Raw genomic sequence first — 22771 nt, 5'->3', positions numbered from 1 at the left:
TGTTGTTGTGATTGGTTCTGACCCCAGGAGAACTTCTTTCACCTCTTTGGTTCTCTGAGACAAAGTAGGGGCCTGCAGTTTAACCCGTATCCCCAGTAAATCTACCAGTCTCCTCCCAGCTGCCATTCACCCAGCCTCCACTGTTTTTAAAAGTGCCCTTTGGCTTAGACTCCTCATTCTCCACAGTCTGTTACAAATAAGGTCAGTTCCTTTAGGAAAAGGTCTGGAACTCTGCATATTCCAGTCTGTTCCCGTCACCTCCACCCCAAGGCAAAATTATGAGTCACAGCGAGCTCTGGCGCTGGTGACGGTTGTGTGCTTTTCTGAGTGGCACTCTGCTTAGGAATTGAGGCCTCGGGGGATGGACAGCGGCCTCGGTTTTTCTTGGCTTGCCTCTCCCTGTGGCATGGTGGCCTTTTGAGTCAGGGCAGTGGCACTCCGGACCCTAGTCGTCCCAGGAGCACTGTACTCAAGGAAGTTTCCACGCCAGAAGTTGGGGGCTGGGCATAAGAATGGGGCCCCCACCTCTCAGCTGCCCTTGCCTGTACCTTAGCCTCTGCAACAGGTAGCTGTAGCCAGGAGGGGAGGTGCTGGTGTTGTGCTCTTTGTAAGAAGCCGGCCCACTGACTGGCAGCCGACAGGGACAGGGAGGCCTGTGTTCTGGGCTCTGCTCATCTGGAGTGGCGTTTCTGGCTGGCCGAGCCAGGAGTTGGGAGAGAGTGGATCTTGGTGGAAGTACCATGGACTCTCATTTCTTACCGAGTTTTACCAGGTTTTCCTGAAGAAATGTTTCTTCATTTGCTATATTTCTGTATGTTCACTTCCAAAGGCTTTAAATAATTTTTTGAAAAACAATTTTCCCCCATTTTGCTGGGGAGAGGGGCCTACAGAGCACCTTGTACTGTCATACCAGAGATTAACGGTCGTTTTTCAAAGTAAAACACAGTGCTGGAAAAAACAGTAAATGTTCTTAAATCAGTGAAACATACGAGGCATTCAGGGGATGCACAGTGGGCCAGACTCCCTGTTAGCTGTTTGTGATCTGGGAGTGAGTTCTGGAAGTAGGATGAAGTGTAGTCCTCCGAGCAGCCAGTGCAGGACATTGGTTGAATTCGAAACTGTCCTGGGGCTGTGTTGACGGAGTGATAGGATATTATTTTCTCTGTACAAATAAGACTTAAAGAAAACGACAGCTGTCTGCAGACACTCGTCCGTCATGTGAAGAAGACAGCTTTGTTCTGCATTTCTCCGCACAGCAGCCCTGTGAGTCAGGAGCATGGAGGGCAGTGAAGTATGTTTTGGTGCAGCCGTGGGAAGGCTCTCAGAGGTGCCGGAAGGGGGAGCTGGCATTTTGTGGGGGGAGAGTGCATCTCTTCCGGGTGCTGACTGACGGTCTGAAGAGGACTGGGGATTGGTTCCTAGGGTACACTGGGGTGCCACCTCTGCTGGGATTTTGAACAGCTTTGGGGGTTTCTGGCTGAATGTCTGCATCAGAATTAAAAATATATAAATTCCCTGGCCTCACCTTGGGATCTTCTTATTCATCGAATGTGGGGCCAGGGCATCTGGGCATCTGCATTTTTATAGGCCTTCCCAGACGCTGCTGCTGTGTTTGAGGTCTGCTGCCTTACTTCATCTTGACAGTGCCTTCCAGTATGTCATTGCCTGTGGATAATAGGAGTTCATTTATGCTTAATTTTGCCTACCTAGTCCCCAGTCTTTCTCTCTTAGCCTCCCTCCTCACCTCTCCCCCGTTACAGCAGGGGTGCATTTTGGGAGAAATGCCCGTGCTACCTAGTGAATTAGCCCCAAAATGGTAGGCCCAATGGTGTTCGGTCATGCTGAAGGTACTCGTTCTGAGGGCTGTTTGGGAATGCCAGCGGCAGTTTAAACTGTTTGTGTCCTTATTCCACCAGTTCCAGGTTAAAGAGATTTCTGCTATAGAACCATTCTTCTTTTAGGGTTTTTGGGTATTTTGTTTGTATTATTTTTAGTAAACCTATTGCAAGTCTGGTTAGATTTGGTTTTTGTTATTTTTGTTTGTTTGTTAAGAGCCACAAGCTGTCTCAAAACTAAAGTATGTGTTTTTCTGGCCCAGAAGACCAAGAGATTCCTTTAGAATAATCAAGCATTTGAAAACATTAAAGTATTCCGGACGCAAATATTTACACTCTATTTTAGTCAATAATTTTAAAGGATAGGAAAAATAGAATTATTGATTAAAAACAGCCTAGTGCTCATGACTAGAAGCTACAGCCTGGTTAACAGTGATTCTCTTTCATAAAAGACTTATTAAGAGCTATGCCTGGCATCTTCCGTGAGCTCCCCACCTCAGCTTTTTCTTCAGAAATCTTACCTTTCTGCCTTTCACTAAAAGTAGCATGTCATGTCCTTTATTGCCTCCTTGGATTAAAAATGTGATTCTTTTGTTTACTGTATATCTGTGTATTGTTGTATATGTTAATGCCAGATGTAACAAATTCACAGTCCCCAAAGGCTAGATCAAATAAAAGTGTATTGTGTGTATTTTAAGTTCTAAAATAGTCTTGGGTTTGGAGTGGTGACAAAAATTTCAAAAGCAAACTGGGAGAATTCTAATATACAAAAGGATTGCAGGAGGAATTTTGAGTTAAATGTTTAAATGGAGTTGAAGGGAACGTGAATGTTCTACCTTTGCATAATGCTGTATTGCCTCTTCGTTCCTGTCCACCTTTCCTCACGAACTCTTCTGCCTTTCTTTTTTGTTAGCTTCCCTCTTCTTCCACGTGGGGCCAACAGTCCAATACAACAGCATGTCAGTCTCAGGCAACGCTGTCATTGGCTGAAATCCAAAAACTAGAAGAGGAACGAGAACGGCAGCTTCGAGAAGAGGTACATTTTAAAAGTAAAAGTGGTGTGGTCAGTGTTCCAGAATAGCTCGTGTGCGTTATGGGTGAGTGGTTCGTAAAGATCATGAGTATTGTCATGTGTGTCTGAATTGAATGTTCATCATTATGCTCTTTAGCTAGCCTAGAATTTGGTGACTCCAGCATCTATGAGGTTGCTGATAGGAATAACATTAAGATTAGTTAACATAAGGGGGGTGCCTGGGTGGTTCAGTCAGTTAAGCGTCCAACTCTTGATTTTGGCTCAAGTCATGAGCTCACAGTTCATGGGATCGGGCTCTGCTCTGACAGCGTGGAGCCTGCTTGCAATTCTCTCTCTACACCCCTTCCCTGCTCATGCTTGCTCACTCTTTCAAAATAAATGAACTTAAAAAAAAAAAAAAAAAAAAGATTAGGTAACATGAATGTTCTTGAGGAAGTAGCTCATAAGTAAAAGTACATGGAGTTTTCATAATTATGGGTGAGTTTTATGTAGATATGCTTTTTATAAATTTGATTTTTAGAATGCAGAATATATTTCTTTTCTCTGAGGATAGTAGGTTTTCTGTATAGCCTAGAAAAATTTAAGTATGACAGAAATTAAGTTTTTCCACTTGTAAGTCTATATCCTGTAGTTCATTATTAGGATAAGAAGGATACAAAAGAGTGAAGGGGGAAAGGGAAGAATATAGTTCTTGACAGAAGAGAAAATGAGTAAGTAGAATGGTTTGGTTCTGCATGCCATTAGGTACCGTATTCGTTCATCCATTCATCTGTCCACCCAGCACATACTTGCTGACACCTTCTCAGTTGCAGTTGAGTTTAGCCGGGTCTAAAACAGACAAAATTCTCTGATTTTATAAAGCTTGCCCTCTGGTTGAGGGGAGATGGATAAGAATTGGTGGTGGTAGTGATTGAGTGTCTAGTTTTAGGTGGTGTGATCTAGGGAGGCCTCTGAAAAGGTGGCACGAGGTAGCAGTCTTGAAGAAAGTGCTTTACGTGGATATGACTTGAGGCAAAGCAGTAAAGTTGTCATTTTTGGATCTGGGTGGTGTGGTTCCCTGAAGGCCATGGGACGCAAAGAGTTGTCTATACATACATACCATGTAGTGTGCTTGACCTTTTATCCACTAGGTGATACTGTTTTTTCACCTTATTTCCCATCCTCTTAAAAAAAAAAAAAAAAAAACTGCTTCCTGTGAAATAATTTCTTTTCTAAAAAGTTATCAACAAATATATGTAGAGCAGAATATATCTACTCTCTTCAAGACCAGAAACAATTCCAGTATCTTTGGTCTCTGCTGAGTTGAAAAATAATTGTGGTCAGCAGAATTGGAATCTGGGGTCTTTTCTTATTCATGTTTGTCTGTCAGGAGTTAATGATTGCCTCATTTGTGTTTTCATTTGATGAATTCTCTTTTAACTGTTATTTTTTCACACTCTCTGGGAGGTATAAAATACTGCTCAGTAGCCATTTCCCACATGGAGAAATCTAGGATAACTGTATTTCCTTCTTTTCCTGGAGGTACCCTTTGCACATGACCCCCTAACCTGTTAAAATCTGGACACTCTTGGTTTGCTGCACGGCTTCTTCTGTTTTCTTTCTCAAATTCTTGCCATTTGTATGTTGTCCTCCTGGACTGGCTTTTATTTTCTCATATTTTCTCTCTTATTTTTAATCTGTCTATCTGTTTTGATGGGAGCATTTCCTTAAACTTCTGTTTCAGGGCTTCTATTGAGCTGGAATGTATGTGATCCTAATTCAAATTTACCGGAGTCTTTATTTTGTTCTCTTAGTGTGTTTTATAGCCACATTTTTAAAAATCGAATTCACATTTTCCTTCCTAAAATTACTTACTGATGCCTTTTTAAAAAGCTAGCTTGTTCCCATTTTCTCTTGTTTCTGTTTCCACTGAATTTTGTTTTTTTGCTTTTTTTTTTTTTTTAATTTGATCATTGGCTTTCATCTTAGAAGCTTATGTCAAATGTTTTTGATCTTCGGCTGTTTGTTTATATTTAGGATTAGGGGCTCTGGTATACACAACACCTTGGTGGGCTTTGCTGCAGTGCTGTGTGGCCCATCTGTTCTGTTGGGGGGCCCTCCCATCTGTATCTGTTGATGTATTCTTTGGTGCTGGGTCAGCTTCCCCACAGAACAGTCCACCCGTCTGGTTCAGCCGCTAAAGAGGAGTGTTTCAGTTTTCTGATCACTGCCCGCCTGCATCACATTGCAGAGCAGTCTTTCGTCTGTTACCCAGAGTTCCCTCTGTTCTAATTCCTGAGCTTTCTAGATGAATTAGCCTGTTTCTGAGCTTCCTTTACTTAGGTTTCAACTTACTGAGTCTGTTACTGCTACATTGGGTATCATTATTAATATGCTTTTTTCCCCCCTTTTCTTGTTTTTTTGAAGACCTGCACGTTGTTAATTAAAGTTTATTTATTTATTTTGAAAGAGAGTGCATGCACATGTGAGTTGGGGAGGGGCAGAGAGAGGGTTGGGGAGAGAGAATCTGAAGCAGGCTCTGCACTGTCAGCTCAAAGACCGATGCCAGGCTTGAACCCACAAACTGCAGGGTCATGACCTGAGCTCAGCCAGCTGAGCCATCCAGGCACCTCTGCTTTTCAGCTTGTAAAATCTGTTCTTTTTGTCCTTATGGGTTTACACTTTTTAAAAGCAATATAGGGGCGCCTGGGTGGCTNTCTCTCCTAGAAATAAATAAAACATTAAAAAAAAAATTTTTTTTTTTTAAATAAAAGCAATATGTATGTATGTATGTATTTTTTTCCTGTCATTTTGGTAGGGCTTTAGGAAGTTCATATGTATTTCATCTCTATACTTAACCAAAAGTCCTACTTAATTTTTAATAAGGGATTCTGCATTTGATCTTTGTATTCTCTTAATACCTCTGGTAGTTTACATCTGTGTTTGAAGCAAAGTGGTTAACCCTGTCAGTATATTTGCATTCCATTTATCACACTGGATATTTGTAGCTAGCGTTTTAAGATCCAGAATCTTAAACTGTCTCCTGTTTTTGTGCAACAGCAAAGGCGGCAGCAGAGGGAACTGATGAAAGCTCTCCAGCAGCAGCAGCAGCAGCAACAGCAAAAACTCTCAGGTTGGGGGAATGTCAGTAAGCCTGCAGGTGCTGCAAAGTCTCTTCTAGAGATACAGCAGGAAGAAGCCAGGCAGATGCAGCAACAGCAGCAGCAGCAGCACCAGCAACCAAGCAGAGCCCGGAATACTACGGTTGGTTCACCTTCCTAAGCACGCATTGTGTGGAGTGGTGTTAGAAGTTACCTGTTCTGACTTCTGTGGACACTCTTTTTATCTTTGTAGTATTGGTAACCACATCATTTGTCTCTTCTTCTTTAACAGCATTCCAACCTGCACACCAGCATTGGGAATTCTGTTTGGGGCTCTATAAATACTGGTCCCCCTAATCAGTGGGCGTCTGACCTAGTCAGTAGTATCTGGAGTAATGCAGACACTAAAAACTCCAACATGGGATTCTGGGATGATGCAGTGAAAGAGGTGGGACCTAGGAATTCTACAAATAAAAATAAAAACAACGCCAGTCTCAGGTAGGGCTCAAAATGATCAAACCTATGCTCCTTGGAGGGTTGGGGGGTGTGGGGGGTGGGGCGCGCTTGTGGAGTGGGATATTGGGTGGGCATGCTTATTTTCATCCATGTCCAAGCATGGAAGGTTGTAGTTTGGTGATTGCTTTCTTCCCCATGGAAACACATCTGTATTATGTCTAGGGGCTCTTTGTATTGCTGGGCACCTAGTCCATTGCCTGTCACTTGGTAACCACGTAATAAATATTAGGAGTAGTATATGTATAAAGTTTATTTATTTTGAGAGAGAGAGAAAGTGTGAGTTGAGACGGGGCAGAGAGGGGGAGAGAGAATCCGATGTGGGCTTTGGATGTAGGGCTTGATCTCACAAAACGTGAGATCATGACCTGAGCCAAAGTCGGACACTCGACTGACTGAGCCACCCAGACATCTGGAGGAATAGTATATTTTTGTTGTTGTTGAACATATCTCCAAGATACTCTCTTTATCTTATAGCATTTTTTCCCTAAATTTATATTTTTAAGTTAGTTAGACTGTAGGGAGTATTATAAACACCTCTGTAAAAACCTATATATTTATATGGTAAATGAATTACATTTTACCTTTGTCTTTCTTTCCTCAGTATACAGTGTTCTTGGATGAGCATGGGTTTTAGTAATAAATACATGAACTTAAATCCCAGCACTACCACTTATTAGCTGTGTGACCTTGGGCAAGAGGGAACCTCTTTGAGCCTCAGTTCCCTCATCTGTAAAATGAAGATGATAATAATGACTTCATGGGCGTGGTTGTACAGATTAAATGAATGCACACGAAGTAGTTAGTGAAGTGCCTGGCACATAGTGACTACTTAATAAATGGTAGTGTTGTCAGATTGTCTTTTCTCATTTGAGGGTCTCATATATTAAGAGTAGGATTCTAAACATCTGTTGGTTTATTGAGCATCTTTGCCAGGCACTGTGCACTAGGCCTTGACATACAATATCTTTATTCCTTATAATCCAAAGAAGTATTAGTACCATTTTACAGATGAGTAAACTGAGGCTTAGCAAAATTTAAAAACTTACCAAAGGACACATAGGAAGAATTTAATCATTTTTATGGCAAGAAACCCTGTTTTCACAAATTAGAATGCATTAGCTGAGGCTAGGTTGTAAGTGGGTATTGAGTCCCCCAGCCCCTAATCCAGATATTTGAAGTATGTTTTTTTTTTTTTTCCCTCCCCTTCTTTTTTGGAGCCAAGCGTTGGATTACTGGACAGCCATCCAGTGTTGCCAAGACATTATTTATGGTGTTGTAGTATATTCATATAGTAACAGTTTCTGGGAATATAATATCGCCCTATTGTTTTGCTTTAGTAAATCTGTAGGTGTGTCTAACCGGCAGAATAAGAAAGTAGAAGAAGAAGAAAAGTTGCTGAAGCTCTTTCAGGGAGTAAATAAAGCCCAAGATGGATTTACCCAGTGGTGTGAACAGATGCTTCATGCCCTTAATACGGCAAATAACTTGGATGGTAAGAATTGGGGAGGGAAACCCAGCATGTGGATTGGCAGAGTAGGACCCACAAAGAGGTTGGCAAGTTGGAGTAATGAACCAAAACTCAGGAGGTGAAAGGTAATGGAGGTCAAATCCTGTACCTACCGTAAGAACTTGACTCTTTCATAGTATTATAAGTAGTACTAATGAGAAAAGTCCTGTAACACTGTGCTCAAATAGGTTATCAGTGGTTGCCAAAAATTAGATACTATTTCAGGCTGCCTTATGATGTACAGGACAGAGAAGGTCATGGTTCCATATGGGTCATTTTGTTGGGGACATTGCCAGCCATCCCAAGTCCAAAGGAAGGTAACTCATGGTGGAGACCAAGGTCATCCTGGGCGAGAGAAGCCTGAGGTGATGTGAGAACTTTCCCTTCCTGCCTTTGGGGCCAGGGGTGGGAATTCTCCTTTGTGCTTGATGAAACTAGGACCAGTGAGTGGAAGTGAAAAGGTTTCAGCGCACTTTGAAGAAACTTGCTAATTGTTAGTCGATCACAAAGAGTATCTATCATCTGCCTTAGATGGAAGTGAGTTCCTGCCCCTATTCTCAAGTGTTTAAACCAGAGACCAGCTTGTGTGGAAGGGATTCCTGTAACCAATAGGCTACGTTGAGCTAGTCTTATTTCCAATATCTTAATTACTAAAACCAGGGATGTTTTAAAAACAGAACAGTAAAGGAATGGAAGGGTTCCTTTGCATCATTGTAACAATATCTAATCGTCTGAAAGAGCCAGGGAAAACAATAGTGAATAATAGTAATGGCTAAATGGCTACCATTCATTAAGCACCTGTCATGTGCTAGGCACTTTCTAGCAGTTAACATATGTTACTCCAGTTATTTAATTTTACAATAATTAAATAAGATATCCCCATTTTATAAATTAGGAAACGGAGGCTCAGAATGGTTAAGTAATTCATCAAGGTCACACAGCGAGCAAATTTCAGAGTCAGGTTTTCAACCCATGTCTGTCTGATTCTGATACTTGTGCTTTTTCTCCTGCACCACACTGCTTGCATGCTCCATTTGATTCCTTTCTAAACAGATGACATCTCCATGAAGTGAAAGTTCCTGGGGGGTGTGGTTGTATTTTTAGTTATCTGTCATGGTGCCTGACACACATCATAGCACTTAATAAATATTGATTGAATTTAAGGAAAGAAAAAAATGAATTTCCAGATGACTTCAGTCTTAGGCAAGCGGTTGTTTCAATCAATATAACATTTAGTTTTTACCAAAGTAACATTTAGTGAAACTAAGCATGCATGATGTGTCTTTGTTTGACTGTGCTACTTGAGATAATTTAGGTCATTGCAGTGATAGTGGGCTTTTTTTTCTCATTAGATGAAAGAAAATTTAACACAGTAGCTGCATACCTTTCAAGTGTACATGATTGAGTGGGTCGTAGGTGCAACAGTATATTAAAATCTGAAACTGATTTTTTGCCTGTGATATTTCATTGTTACTTTGTATGTCTTCTCTCCTCTTATGTTGCAGTTCCCACATTTGTTTCTTTCCTGAAAGAAGTAGAATCACCTTATGAGGTCCATGATTACATTAGAGCCTATTTAGGAGATACCTCTGAGGCCAAGGAGTTTGCCAAGCAGTTCCTCGAGCGCCGTGCCAAACAGAAAGCCAGCCAGAGGCAGCAGCAGCAGCAGCAGCAGCAGCAACAGGTATGAGGCAGTAGTTTGTATGGTGCTCCTGAGAGTGACTTTTAATACCTTGAAATGTTGAGCAGCCAGAGAAATCAAAATTAAAACAAGGATACCATTAAAAAAAATTAATGTTTATTTTTGAAAGAGAGAGAGACCGAGCATGAGTGGGGGAGGGGCAGAGAGAGAGAGGGAGACACAGAATTTGAAGCAGCTCCAGGTTCCGAGCTGTCAACATGGAGTCTGATGTGGGGCTTGAACCCACAGACTATGAGATCATGAGCTGAGTCAAAGTCAGACACTTAACTGAGCTACTTGGGTGCCCCAAAAGATACCATTTTTGTGCATCAGATGACTGTGGCTTTTTAAAATGTGGTGGACTTGGGGCACCTGGGTCAGTCGTCTTAACTCTTGATTTAATCTCAGATCATGATCTCGTGGTTCTTGAGATGAAGTGCCGCATTGGGCTCCTCTCTGGCAGTGCAAAGCCTACTTGGGATTCTTTCTCTCTCTGCCCCTCCCCTGCTTGTTCCCAACCCCGCCCCGCCTTCCTCTTTCTCTCAAAATTAAATAAACTTAAAAAGAAATGTGGCAGTCTTGATAATTTCAAATTATATACCCAGAGGCTTTTTGCAAATTTCCCAAATAGCACATATAATCATTCTCTATTAGTTCTGTTTTCCTTGGTTCATACTTGTTCCTCAAATTGCAAATTCCTACTTGTCATAGACTCATAAATTTTTTGAATAGTTAAAACCTACAAATGTTAACTCTCCAGTGCTCAGGATCAGCTGTACCCAATGTTGACGATACTGTAGCATGCCAGACGTTGTTGATGGGGATGTAAAAGTACAGTCAATTCTCGTTACTCATGGTAGTTCTGCTTTGTACAGTCACCACTCGCAATGAATTCGCGAATCCGGAACCTGTTGCTCCAGGGGAAACACCCAGTTAGGATTCTGTGAACCTCTGGTCACGACATTTTTGTCAGCTGATCAATATGTAACCTTGTTTTGTGCATGTTTCTGTTTAAAGATGCCTTATTTAATGTAACATTGATTCCCTAAGATTGACCTCCTGGCCAGCAGCACAGGAGCTCATGCCTGAGTGACGCTTCTCTAACACATGGATTTTCTCCATAAGGCATGGCACAGCCTTCTTGCACTGAGGAACACAAACAGCACTTTAAACTCGGGGCCATTTTAAACTGACAGCATAAAAGTGTGAAAATCATGACACTAAATAGACTGAGAAAGATGCTTGTGTACAGTATGAAGCTGAGATAAGAAGTCAGCTTCCCACCCTGTCCCATCTCAGCTGGGAGTGCGTTCCTCAGGCAGGCAGAGTTTTCACTGCTCTGTACATTTGCGTATTCAGAATAACCATAAAAACATTGCAGTTTTTGACTTTGGGGTTACAAATAAACTATAGTCAGTGAGTGAATTTGCAAATACGCAGCCTGTGAGTAATGAGGATCCGTTATACAAGTTTTATGAAAGATGAGCTGGCAAGGCTCATGGAGAGCTTAAGAATACTCATATTCTTTAATCCTGTGATTGTGTTAGAGATTATGTTATCGGTCATTTCTGGAGGATATAAAGGATACAGTGAAGTACAAGGCATTTAAAATCCATTTGGGTAAATGGGCTAATGATCAGGTGAAGGAAAGTGAGAGGTGTAAACATGAACAGCACAAGGAGAGATGAGGAATCAGAAGGGAAGGTGTTGTAGAGTAGTACAGACGGCTCTTTGCAATTGTGAGACAGCGCCCTGCGTGCTGAAGGTGGAGGCCCCCTGCGCACACATGTGCACAGAGCCAGGCTTGTCCTTCCACGGTGCTTTCTCCACTCTTCCTCCCCCGCAGCCACTACCTGTGCCTTCAACCAGCTCATTGAATCTGATCCTGCCTTAAAATGAATCACTCTAGTAAGAGCAACAGGCAGGTGTGAGTGGCTGATTGATAGACTGTCTCCTAGTGTAACTAGTCGGTAGAAAATGTATGGATAACATTTGGGGACCAGATCTCTTGTAGGAACGCCTGTGTGTATAAATACGTGGTACTCGTTTTGTTGGGTAACATGCCGCCGGCTCGTCTGCAGCCTGCCCTCACTGTCCTGGGGCTAGAGACACAGGGGCCCTGTGCTTTGGGGAGCTGATGGGTGTAAATTGCTGGCGTCCAGAAGCCCGTTCCATTATTTGCTGTGTATTTAATTTCCTGGTGGACGGTACAGACTCCTTGTACACCAGAGAGGTCTTGACAGATGTGGGGTCACAGTGGGGCGGACACCTGCAGTTACCAGGATAGGCCTTTGGAGGTACAGAGCTTAAATGGGATGCCTGAATCCAAATGAAAGGAGAGTGGCTCGTGGCTTCCTCTTTGTTTCCATGATAGGCTTTCTGTTTTTAACCTCATACTTGATAAAATGAGGGCAAATCAACCACTTTCTTAAAGGGGACCACACTTGCATCCCCTGTGTAACCTCAGCTGTGACATCTTGTTTCACAGGACTCTGTGTGGGGAATGAACCACAGTGCACTCCATTCAGTATTTCAGACCAATCAAAGCAACAACCAACAATCCAGTTTTGAGGCCGTACAAAGTGGCAAGAAGAAGAAAAAGCAGAAGATGGTCCGAGCAGATCCTAGTTTATTAGGTGAGCAAAGGCCTGAAGTCTCAGCTGGGTGTTGGGGGTGTGCAGCTTATAGCAGCATCATTGAGTCCCATGGTGGAATGTTTTTCATAAAGGGAAATATTTTTTATATAAAAAAATTTTAAGCCACCTTGAAATAAGTAATATTTACTAGGCATATCAGTGTAATAAGAACTATGCCTTGTGTGCTCTAGGGAATAAGAAAAGTAATCGCTTATATTGTCTGGTGCTGCTGTAAACTTTGAGGCCTTAAATTTCATGTTTAATATGAATTTCTTTAGAAGACCTTTCAATTAGTTGGAAAATAATGCTAATAGAGAAAAGTAAAAGTGTAAAAATTTAAATGCTGATTTGTATAGAAGCTGACCATAATCCAATGAGGTATTTAAACAACTAGGATGTGTTGATATCTGGTATGTATGTATGTATATCTGGTTTTCAGACTCATTCTATATTCTGAGGTCGTGTTCCAGTTTACCAGTGAGTAAACCAAGGCCCAGAGGGTTTAGGACATTTTCCAAAGTCACACAGCCATTCAGCATTGGGGCTGGGATTTCACAAGAGGCCTGTTTTCTTCCCACTCTTCTGTTAGCCACAACCATTCTTGTCCAGCATTGAGAACCAGAAGCTTCATGCAAGGCAGATTCATGGAAACGGTGACACCAGAACTGGGGCTTTGAAAGACTGGCAGGAAGGACAGGCGGTAGTGTTTCCGGAATAATAAACAGTCTAGACAAAGTTGATACAGGCCACTTGTGTTTCTTAAATTGGCCTAACAGCCTCACAGACCATGATGAAATTAAGATGATTCTCTTTCTCTTTTTGTTAATGAATGTAAAATAGGCTGTTAAAAACCATGCTTTCTGGGATAGAATGATTATATTGGCAAAGATAGCAGGTTGGGATGTTGGCCCAGGCAGGAGACAGACTAATTTGGCTGCACTATAGACCAGATGAAAGGTACTTGTGGCCTGGAATAGGGTTTTGGCTGTAGATAGAGAGGAGTTAGATGGATTTCAGAAACTCAGGGGACAGACTGGCTGGACAAGGGGAATGGGAAGATTTGGGCAGCAGATGGGTGGTATTGCCATTTGCGGAAAGGATGAGCCATGGAAATGGAGCAGGCCTATGGATTAAGGATACGATACGGTCGTCGAGGTGTGTTGGGCGGGTCCAGGGTGAAGTGCCTAGAAGGCGTCAGGTGGAGGTGCCCACAGGAAAGAGGTGATTACCATCCTCCTCTTCCCTCGGCAGTTTCCTGCCCTGGAGAAAAACAAAATGTCAGTAACAAAAACCTAACTTTGAGGGTTACCCTGTGGAACCGAGGCCTGAAAGCTGGCTTGGGAACAGAGAGGTCTGGTGAAATGCTGTTTTCTTCTGCCGTCTCAGAAATTTGTGTTAAGAATGGATGGAACAGGCTCACATTTTATGCAGTTTTGACAGAAGTGGGCGAATGTATATTTAAAAGTGTTCCTGAAATTCTGGATATGGGGTCTACCTAAGAAGCCTTTGTTACTCTTTAGCTGTAGCTTTTGAAGGGTAAGCTGTTAGGGAAAAGGTTCTTCTGAAAAGGAGGTAAAGCTCTTTGAATTAAATATTCAGTTTGACGCCATCCTTATTACAGACCTGAGAAAGAAAGGGACTTAAAACTCCCTTCAGGAGAATGAAGGGAGTTTTAGGAATTCGTCTATTTTAGGAATAGAGTTTAAGGAATTGATTTATATTGCAGGGGAAGAAAAAATACATATAAGGGAAGTAAAGTGTTCAACAGAGTATTGAGAAAACTCACTTGTGTGGGCTTGGACCTTTTTATGAAAATTTCTGCTCATTAAATCTCTGAAAATGCTTCTGATAATTCCTAATTTCTGTCCCTTATCTACTCATTTCCATTTATTACTATTTTTAATTAATACATGTCTTATTGATTTACAGATTGAGAAAAATTAGGATGTGTCCATCAGTCACAGTTCCCCATGCACAGACTGAGGCAGGTTCTGATTTGGTCCAAAAGTATCCATTGAAAAAGTAGTCACTGATCAAAAGAGAACTTTGCTTCTAAAATAGACCATCCGAGAGGCCGAGTCTCATTTTAATGACCTATCAGCTCCATTGTACTCTGTGTCTTTTTGTAGTTTTTAGAGCTACCACGTGCCCTTGTGAACCGGCATCCATTATTTGGGTGTAAGTATACATACACAATGGCATTTTCCCCCAGTCATACTTCCCTGAATAGACAGTCTTTCAGCGGCACCCGGGTGGCTCAGTCGGTTAAGCATCCAACTTCGGCTCAGGTCGTGATCTCAGCATTTGTGAGTTCGAGCCCCACATCGAGCTCACTGCTGTCAGTGTAGAGCCTGCTTCGGATCCTCTGTCTCTGTCCCTTTCCTGCTCGCGCGCTCGCTCTCTCTCTCTCTCTCTCTCTCTCTCTCTCTCAAAAATAAACATCAAAACAAAACACAGTCTCCCAGATCTTAAAGAAGTCATGTGAGTGAGAGGTAGTCATTTATTCTGATACTAACAGAGTGTAGTCTTTAGAACCAGAACAGTGGGCTTAAATTCTCCTTTGTATTTGCCCACTGTACCGGGTTTTATGACCAGTATATGAGACCATGTCTGCCGAAAGCTTAGCCTAGGAATTGACATACTGTCGATTAATAAGCACTAACATGAGTAAGTAACCTTTTTTTTTGGCTCCAGGCTGCCGCTCTTTTCTGTCTTCACATGATTAAAATTAATTTAGCTTGTGTTTTTATTGCCTTTCCACTTTTATCACATGTAGCTCATTGTTTTCATCACAGTTCATCTGTTCTTGAGATACATGTGAAGACAAAAACCTGCTTCAGAATAGAGTCATGGCTTATTTCATAAGCTGTTTGGTCTTTAAGTTTTTATACTTACCTAATTAAACTGTTACTTTCAAATAGGGACACTAAGCCTTTTGTTATTTTCCAGGGAAAAGTCTTGTGGGTTGAGAGAACACAGTTGATGGGTAGAACTGAGGGTGGAGTTTGGAGCCCTAACCCCTCGTAGTCTTAGGCCTTGTAAGCAGCTTGTACCACAGTGTCCTTGGTTAATAGTCATGTTTATGTTTTCAAATCATGATATTTTGAGTCAAGAATGTAGTATAATTAAGCTATTTTTATTATGTGAGGCTTTTTTATTATTGGTACTTTTTTAAAAAAGTCCTTTATTTTGAGAAAAAGCAAGAGTGGGGGAAGGGCAGAGAGAGAGAGAGTGAGAGTATCCCAAGCAGGCTCTACACTGTCAGCACAGAACCCAATGTGGGGCTTGGACCCACAAGCCATGAGATCATGACCTGATCCAAAGTCAGATGATTAACTGACTGAGCCACCCCAGCACCCCTGTTATCCGTACATTTAAAATGTGTCTTCATTTGGGGCACTTGGGTGGTGCAGTTGGTTAAGCATCCAACTTCGGCTCAGGTCATGATCTTAAGGTTTGTGGTCTCGAGCCCCACGTCGGGCTCTGTGCTGACAGCTCAGAGCCTGGATCCTGCTTCGGATTCTGTGTGTGTGTCTCTCTCTCCCTCCCCCACTCGGGCTGGGTCTTTCTCTGTCTCTCTCAAAAATAAATAAACATTAAAAAAATAATAATGAAATAAAATGTGTCTTTGTTTGAAAACTTGCACATTAAAGAACAAAAGGTGGCAGAATACTTAGGTAATATTAACAACTAACTGCCTTTGCATAGTAGAGAGTTGCCTGTTTACTTTTTGATACTCAAATAGCAGCTGAAACCGATTGAGATTTCATTTAGGGTAGATGAACCGAAAGCTTTTTGGGAGTCCCTTGTTCCAAAGAAGCCCTGTAAATAATACTTCATCTATCTCTGGTTATGAAGTTTATAGAAAAATTACATGTGCGTGGCTGAAAGGATTAGGTTTTCAAATGTTGGTAGTGTTTATAAGTACTGATCATTGCCTTTGATGGTGGTGCTAATACTGCTTTCTCTAAACCAGATTGCGTTTTGGTTGATCCATATGGCTAACTCTCTTCCTTTGCAAGTCTACTTATAATAGATTGAATTATGAATAAAGTACTTTAATCTTTTTGTGCTCTCTAGCCTGTGATAGAACATCTGAGGGCTCACAGGGTCTTGTAGTAGATCTTCCCTGAAGCCTTGTGTCCTCGAATAGCAAAAGCTCTTGGCCAGAACTTTGAAAAAGTTTTTGACCCAATGGGGGTTGCGGGGGGGGGAGAAGTATTCCCAGTAGCTAGTGGGACTGAAGTAATATTGCTCCCACTTAGAATTCACAGTCATACAGTCAGGTAGTTAGAAAGTATTTGGTATCTGTTATTCTCTCCCTCCCTTCTGCTCCCTTCTCTATTACAGTGCCCATCCTGAATGGCCCTTCCCCGCTAGCCAGCCTGACTTGGCCTTAACACATGCTCACAGCCAAATTCTTCTCAGGAATCACTAAAGCACTAGTTTGCAAGTCATTTTTTCCCTCCCTAATTAAATTAATACCAGAGGGGCGCCTGGGTGGCTCAGTCAGTTAAGCGTCAGACTTCGGCTCAGGTCATGATCTTACGGTTTTTATGTTTGAGACCCGCGTCGGGCTCTGTGCTGACAGCTCAGAACCTGGAGCCTCCTTCTGATTCTGTGTCTCCCTCTCTCTCTGCCCCTCCCGTGCTCACAGTCTGTTTCTCTCTCTCTCTCAAAAATAAATAAAACATTAAAAAAAATTAAAGTTAACACCCGAAACCTGAAGAATAAGTAAAAATAAAGAATCTCTCATTGGAAGGGCAGAATACCACCCTCTGACCTTTGTCCTTCTTTCTTCTTCCTTTCTTTAGTACCCATATGGCATGTTAAATTCCGCTGGTGGGAATTCAAGCCCCATGGTTGTCCGGGTGTGGTCACTCATTGCCAATTTTTTCCGGCAGGATTTTCAGTCAATGCTTCATCAGAGCGACTCAATATGGGTGAAATCGAGACTTTGGATGACTACTGAGCACCTGCCAGTGGACTGGCCTGCCTTCTCCTCTCTGCTGACCATGGATTCTCCACCTTCGGACACAACACTTACTCACCATTTACTCTTTATCACTCTGCAACAAATCACAGAACGATCATCTCAGGCTTTTTCTTCTAGCCCTTTGTGTCCAAGATTCTTTAAACTGTTTTTGTTGGTGAGCATCTCAGACTGTAGATAAGTGGACCGGACCCTGTGTCTTGGGGGTGGCAGTGGGGATTACTCCCCACCAAGGCTGTTTACTGTGCCGTGATTTCATCTGCTGTGTCCCAGAAAGTGTGTTGGGATCTGCCAATAGCTATTTACTTTCTTATGTCACTTTTTCCCTTTCTGTTTTCTTTTTTCTTCTTTTTAACCCCGCATAAGGGCAAGTGGTCTAACTGGTGCAATCATGAAGAGAGTTAATGGTAACAGACATTGGCCAGCAGCACAATGCCATGGACTGTGACTTGAGTGTCCATCAGGACAGGCAGACGCCCCCAGTCTCAAGGCTGCATTGCCACTGCTAACTTTGGGATTGCATCAAAGAGGCCCTGAGTGGGGTGGAGTTTAGATTGGATTGGTTTGATGTTGCACCCCCCTCGCCTGTTCTTTCTGAGCATCCTTTCGGAGAAAGGACTCATGTTTTTCTTCATTAGATAGTGACTTCCAAGCAAGCTGACTTCTCCCCTGGCATACTCCAACCTGATTGGACAAAGGAAACCCTCTGGCCTGGGAGAAGAACTTATTCTTAATTTTTCCTTTCTTACAAAAACTGATTTTTCCCATAAATATTTTTACTTCAGAGGACTAGGACCAGTTCGTTTTGGGCCTTTCTGCTGAAAATTTGTCTCGTTTAAGAGGCAGCTAGGATCTTTACCATATGTATGAATTTGTATAATTTCATTTTGGATAGGGATAAACTTTTGCTTCTGATAAAAGCCCGGAATTTCATCTGTTTCCTCAGAGCATTGTGTGTGTGTCTTGCTGTGGCCCCGTAAGGTTTTGTTTAAAGATTCTGGAATGGCAAGTTGCTTGCCTTTTCTGAAAAGAAAATATACTACAAAACCTGACCATTTTTAAGACCTTCATCCATGGAAACCACTACACAGGAGAATGCAGTGGGGTGGAGGGGACAGGGGAGATGGGGGAGAGGAGCCTGGCTCTGGCTTCTCGTCATGGCCTCCTAGCACCCCTTCACCTCAGCTATAAACGTATTCAAGCCCTATTTATAAACAAGTACTCTTCCTGCCTCCCCCAGCCCCCCACAGAACATCACCTGGAATTGCCAATCACACTTTGGTCTGGAGCCATCGGACCGTCCGTCCCTGTGTGAGAAGTGCTGTGGTTCGGGTGGCTCCTGGTAGAGCACCTTTTCTTTCTGTCGTCATTGCCTGAAGAAGGCTGGAGTTGCTCTGAGAGCAGTTGGTTTTGGCTGATTATATTTGGTTTCTGTTTTTATTCTTTTGGATCATCATTCTCCCTATCCCTTCTTGCCTTCCTCCCTCCCTCCCAAACATGTACAATAACTATACAGAGACTGCTACAAACTTGTATATAGTTTTTGGATCAAATAGCATGAGGAGATGGGGAACCATTAAAAGTTGGGACTCCTGCTCTCCTTGGCTTTGTAAATTCAAAAGTGGGGGGTGGGGAAGAGGGATAGTTAAAATGTTTACAAAACTTTAAGCTCCCTCGGAACTTTTGCCAGTGTGGAGGAAAATAAAAAAGAACATAAATAAAACCTGGTGGTATTCTGTCTGAGCGCACCTCTTGTACTCACCTTCATCAAGGCTAAGCTTTGCACTAAACCGCTCTCTTGGCACCGGGGAGAAGCTGCAGACACGTGAGCAGCCGAGACCTGGAGGCAGCCAGGGCTTTTCCTGCAGGTCATGGAGCGCTGGCTGGGTCTGTGCTCGGGACCGTAGAGGTCAACATGAACACGGGTAAGTTTGACCAATGTTTTTACTCCTTTCCCTGCCCCTTTCTGCTGACTTGTGGATTGTTTCCTGCCCTCACGCCACAGACACCCCCCCCAAACACGTCTCCAGAGCCTGCCCACACCTTCCAACTAGACTCCACCGTGTGCTCGTTCAGGGAAAATAGAAATAAATAGAACACAAACATTTAGGGTGGGGCAAGCACATTTTGGGGAGCAAAGTCATTTTTCTCACAGAACATTCCATTTACTTAACCAAGAACCTTGCTTCTCCTTGAGGAATTTCCCACTTAGTGGAAAGAAGCCACTCTTGCCCTGGAACATTCTTCTGTTTTAGTCCTGTTCCTTTTCACATTCTCATTTGTTCAGTCCGTTCCAACTACCACGTCACATCCCTTCCTGTAAACTTATTTGCAAAGTACCTTAACTCTTTCTGAGTTTTAAAGCATTTATTTTGTACATGGTTTGCTTTTACTTCAGTTACCCAAAGACAGTTTTATTATGGAGACTTTCCCGCCAGATAGTTGGAGTTCTCGTTACTGTTGCTGCATAACAAGTCACCCCAAACTTATTTACAACAACCCCTTCCTTTTGTTGGCAAGTCTGTGAGTCACAGTTTTGGGGAAGGGCTCAGCCGGGCAGTTCTTCCGTGGGGTCTCCTCTGATTGCGGTCAGGTGTCAGCTGGGACAATCTTCAGGACGTTCAGTTAGGTTGACGGGCCACGATGGATTATCCATGTGGCTGGCAGTTGATTCTGGTTGTTGGCTGGTTGCTCAGCAAGGTCCACGGCTGGAGGAGCACATATTCCTCTTGAGCACCGTGTCTTCAGGGTAGGGAGGCTTAGGTGGCACTTGGCTCCCACCCTCCCCAAGGAGAACCAATGGAGGCTGCATCACCTTTTCTGACTTAAACTCAGAAGTTACGTAGTGTCACTTCTGTGATACTTTATTCTGTCAAAGTCCGCACACCCCCAGTCGGACCCGGGGGCTGGGAACATGGCACTCTCCCCTCCTTGATGGAAGATGTGGTAAGGTCTCATCGTAGGAGAGTGTGTGGGGTGGGAGATGTCCTGTGTAAGATGAGTTACACATATACATCAAAAGTTTTTAACTCTTCACTGGCTCTAAGTTGAGGGATTATTTTTTAATTTTAGGATAGGTAATAGCACTTCTGGCTTTATCTTAACTAGTTTTCTTTTAGGCAACCATTGTATAAATATGTAATATAGTGGTGTATGTGCCCTTTTATACACACTATTTTTTAAATTGATCAGATTAAGAAATTGAAATTTATACAAAATGCCCTCTCTGTGTTCTTAATAAAAATAAAAAGTCTGTGTATGACAGAAATGCTTCTGTGAAACGAACCTGTTTGTTTCTTGTGCTTCCAGTGTGGGAAGTAGAATCTCCTCACAAGAGCATCAGGCATGCACATTCCAAATAGGTCGTAACTTACAACCAAGAGCACGTTCCAGATGGAAGTTGGCTTCCTAGTTGATGGGCTTCTTGGGAGCAAAAGGTAGTAGCCCAGCTCTGGAGATGGCTTGGCCCTGCTTGAGTGCAGGCGGGCTGGCGAGGAAGCTACAGTGCTTGCTGGGACCGTCGGGAACCTGGGACCTTGGAGCAGCCAGATGTGTGGTGTTTATTTTAGGGGTGTCGTTGGATGTTCTGGGAATGATGAACCTGTACAGTTTGAGGTAGGCCCGGTTCTAGACTGGGAACCTTGGAGAGGAGAGTTTCTCCCAGGGATTCATCGGTGGGAAGGTTTTGCAACTAAAGCAGCACGGCCGTGGTTCACTGTACGGGAGGAGCAGCACATAGATGCTGGGAGCAAGGGAGAAGTGGACTCCTTCCAGTGCTCCTTTGTGGCCTAAAATCCCTGCCTCCCCTGTCGTTGCTGGCAAAGTGATGGCCTCATGAGAACAGAACTCAAAGTAGCGTCAACACTCCATTCAGCCCCGCTGGTCTTAGGCAGAGCCGTCACTTCTGAAAGATTGCTTACTTGACTGGAGTGGACAATGGCATCCCTTAACTGAAAATTACATTTTCTGTTGAATTCCTCTGAGAAATGGTCCTGAAAATTGTCAGTGGGTCAGTGTGAGGTTTGGTTGCATGTAAGAGAAGATAAAAAGCAAAGTGAAGTCAGATGGTTTCTCAGGTGAAATCTGGAGGTTATCAGCCCAAGGCCGGCATGTTCCTCAGGGCCCTGGCTTCTTTTGTTTCACCATCCTGATTGCGGCTTCCATACTCAGTCACCCATGGCCCAGGGTGACTGCCAGAGCACCAGTCCTCAAGCCCAAATCCCAGGCAGGAGGAAGGAGTGGGGTGCAGCAGAAGGAGCACACCTCCCTGCTGCTTCTAGCTCCCCGTAAGGAGCTTTTTAAAAATCTTCCTGGTCAGAATGTAAATACATAACTGAAGTTAGTGGCAAGAAAGCCTGGAAATTTGGGGTTTTTAGTTGAGTGTGCTGCCACCCAAAATGCTACCAGGGTTTGTTTCTAAGCCCCGGGGAGAATGGATATTGCATTGGTGGTTAGCAGTCTCTAACAGTAACTTTCTCTAGTGTTCTGTTTTGAAGTCGCACAAGTTTGGGATAGTTTGTGCACTTGGACCACGGGAAAGGAATCGTAGCAACTACCCCAGGTTGGCCTGTGGACTGAGGACGTCGTCTTTTCCAACGAGGGGTCTCAGAACAGCCCCTGGTTTCCATTCTTGTGCAGAGCTGGGAACCCAGAGCAATTTCCAAAGGCCCAGCCTTGTTGTGTCCAGAATCTCCCAGTTCTACCCAGAGACTGGGTTTTGGGTGTTTTTTTTTTAAAGGTAGGGAAGGAACTCCATTGGCTTTGGGAATGGACGTCTTAGAGTCAAGCTGTCAGGTTTGAATGTTGGTCTACTGCCTACTTTGGGCAAGTATTTGTTTCCCTGTCAGTGAAATGGAAACTATCAAGCAGTTGTGACCAATAAGTTACAATGCAAGCGCGTATTACGGTGCCCAGTGCATAGATGCTGGACGACTACTATTTGTGGGACATTCTGCAAGGGAGAAGGGAGTTTGTGGGCTCATGTAGGTTCAGTAAAGCATATCAAGTAGGGGTAAACCTTTTCTTCTTCTTCTTCTTTTTTTTTTTTTTAATGTTATATTTATTTCTAGGAGAGAGAGAGAGACAGCGTGAGCAGGGGAGGGTCAGAGAGAGAGGGAGTGACAGACTCTGAAACAGGCTCCAGGCTCTGAGCTGGCAGTCAGCACAGAGCCCGACGCGGGGCTCGAACCCACGAACCGCGAGATCATGACCTAAGCGAAAGTCGGACGCTTAACCGACTAAGCCACCCAGGCGCCCTTTCTTTTTCTTTTCTTTTTTTTTTTTTTTAAAGATTCTTTAATGTTTATTTTTGAGAGAGACACAAACACCCACACCCACAGTGTGAGCGAGGTAGGGACAGAGAGAGAGACACAGAATCTAAAGCAGGCTCCAGGCTCTGAGCTGTCAGCACAGAGCCCAGCGCGGGGCTCAAACGCACCAGCTGCGAGATCACGACCTGAGCTGAAGTCGGACGCTCAACCGACTGAGCCA

The 22771-nt window shown here is 43.2% G+C and overlaps 1 protein-coding gene across 8 annotated transcripts in view; it reads left to right on the top strand.

Annotated features, from left to right (window-relative positions):
- GIGYF2 (GRB10 interacting GYF protein 2) overlaps positions 1–18228 on the top strand; it is a 137248-nt gene extending 119020 nt beyond the window's left edge. For 7 of the 8 annotated variants that reach the window (XM_077757844.1, XM_077757818.1, XM_077757826.1 and 4 more), the window contains 7 exons: positions 2749–2871; positions 5908–6111; positions 6241–6446; positions 7802–7956; positions 9477–9655; positions 12141–12288; positions 17193–18228. In XM_077757844.1, the coding sequence (XP_077613970.1) occupies positions 2749–2871; positions 5908–6111; positions 6241–6446; positions 7802–7956; positions 9477–9655; positions 12141–12288; positions 17193–17260 (1083 nt within the window). In that variant the 3' untranslated portion in view covers positions 17261–18228. Of the gene's footprint in view, positions 1–2748; positions 2872–5907; positions 6112–6240; positions 6447–7801; positions 7957–9476; positions 9656–12140; positions 12289–17192 lie in introns of those variants that run through there. The other variant, XM_077757850.1, reaches the window with a different exon arrangement.
- The last annotated feature ends 4543 nt before the right edge of the window (positions 18229–22771 follow it).

Source organism: Crocuta crocuta, unplaced genomic scaffold (assembly GCF_008692635.1).
Source record: "Crocuta crocuta isolate KB4526 unplaced genomic scaffold, BGI_CrCroc_1.0 scaffold290, whole genome shotgun sequence".
Taxonomy (NCBI): Eukaryota; Metazoa; Chordata; class Mammalia; order Carnivora; family Hyaenidae; genus Crocuta; species Crocuta crocuta.
Note: the sequence above shows the minus strand (reverse complement) of the source record. Positions and strands in the feature narration are given on the sequence as shown.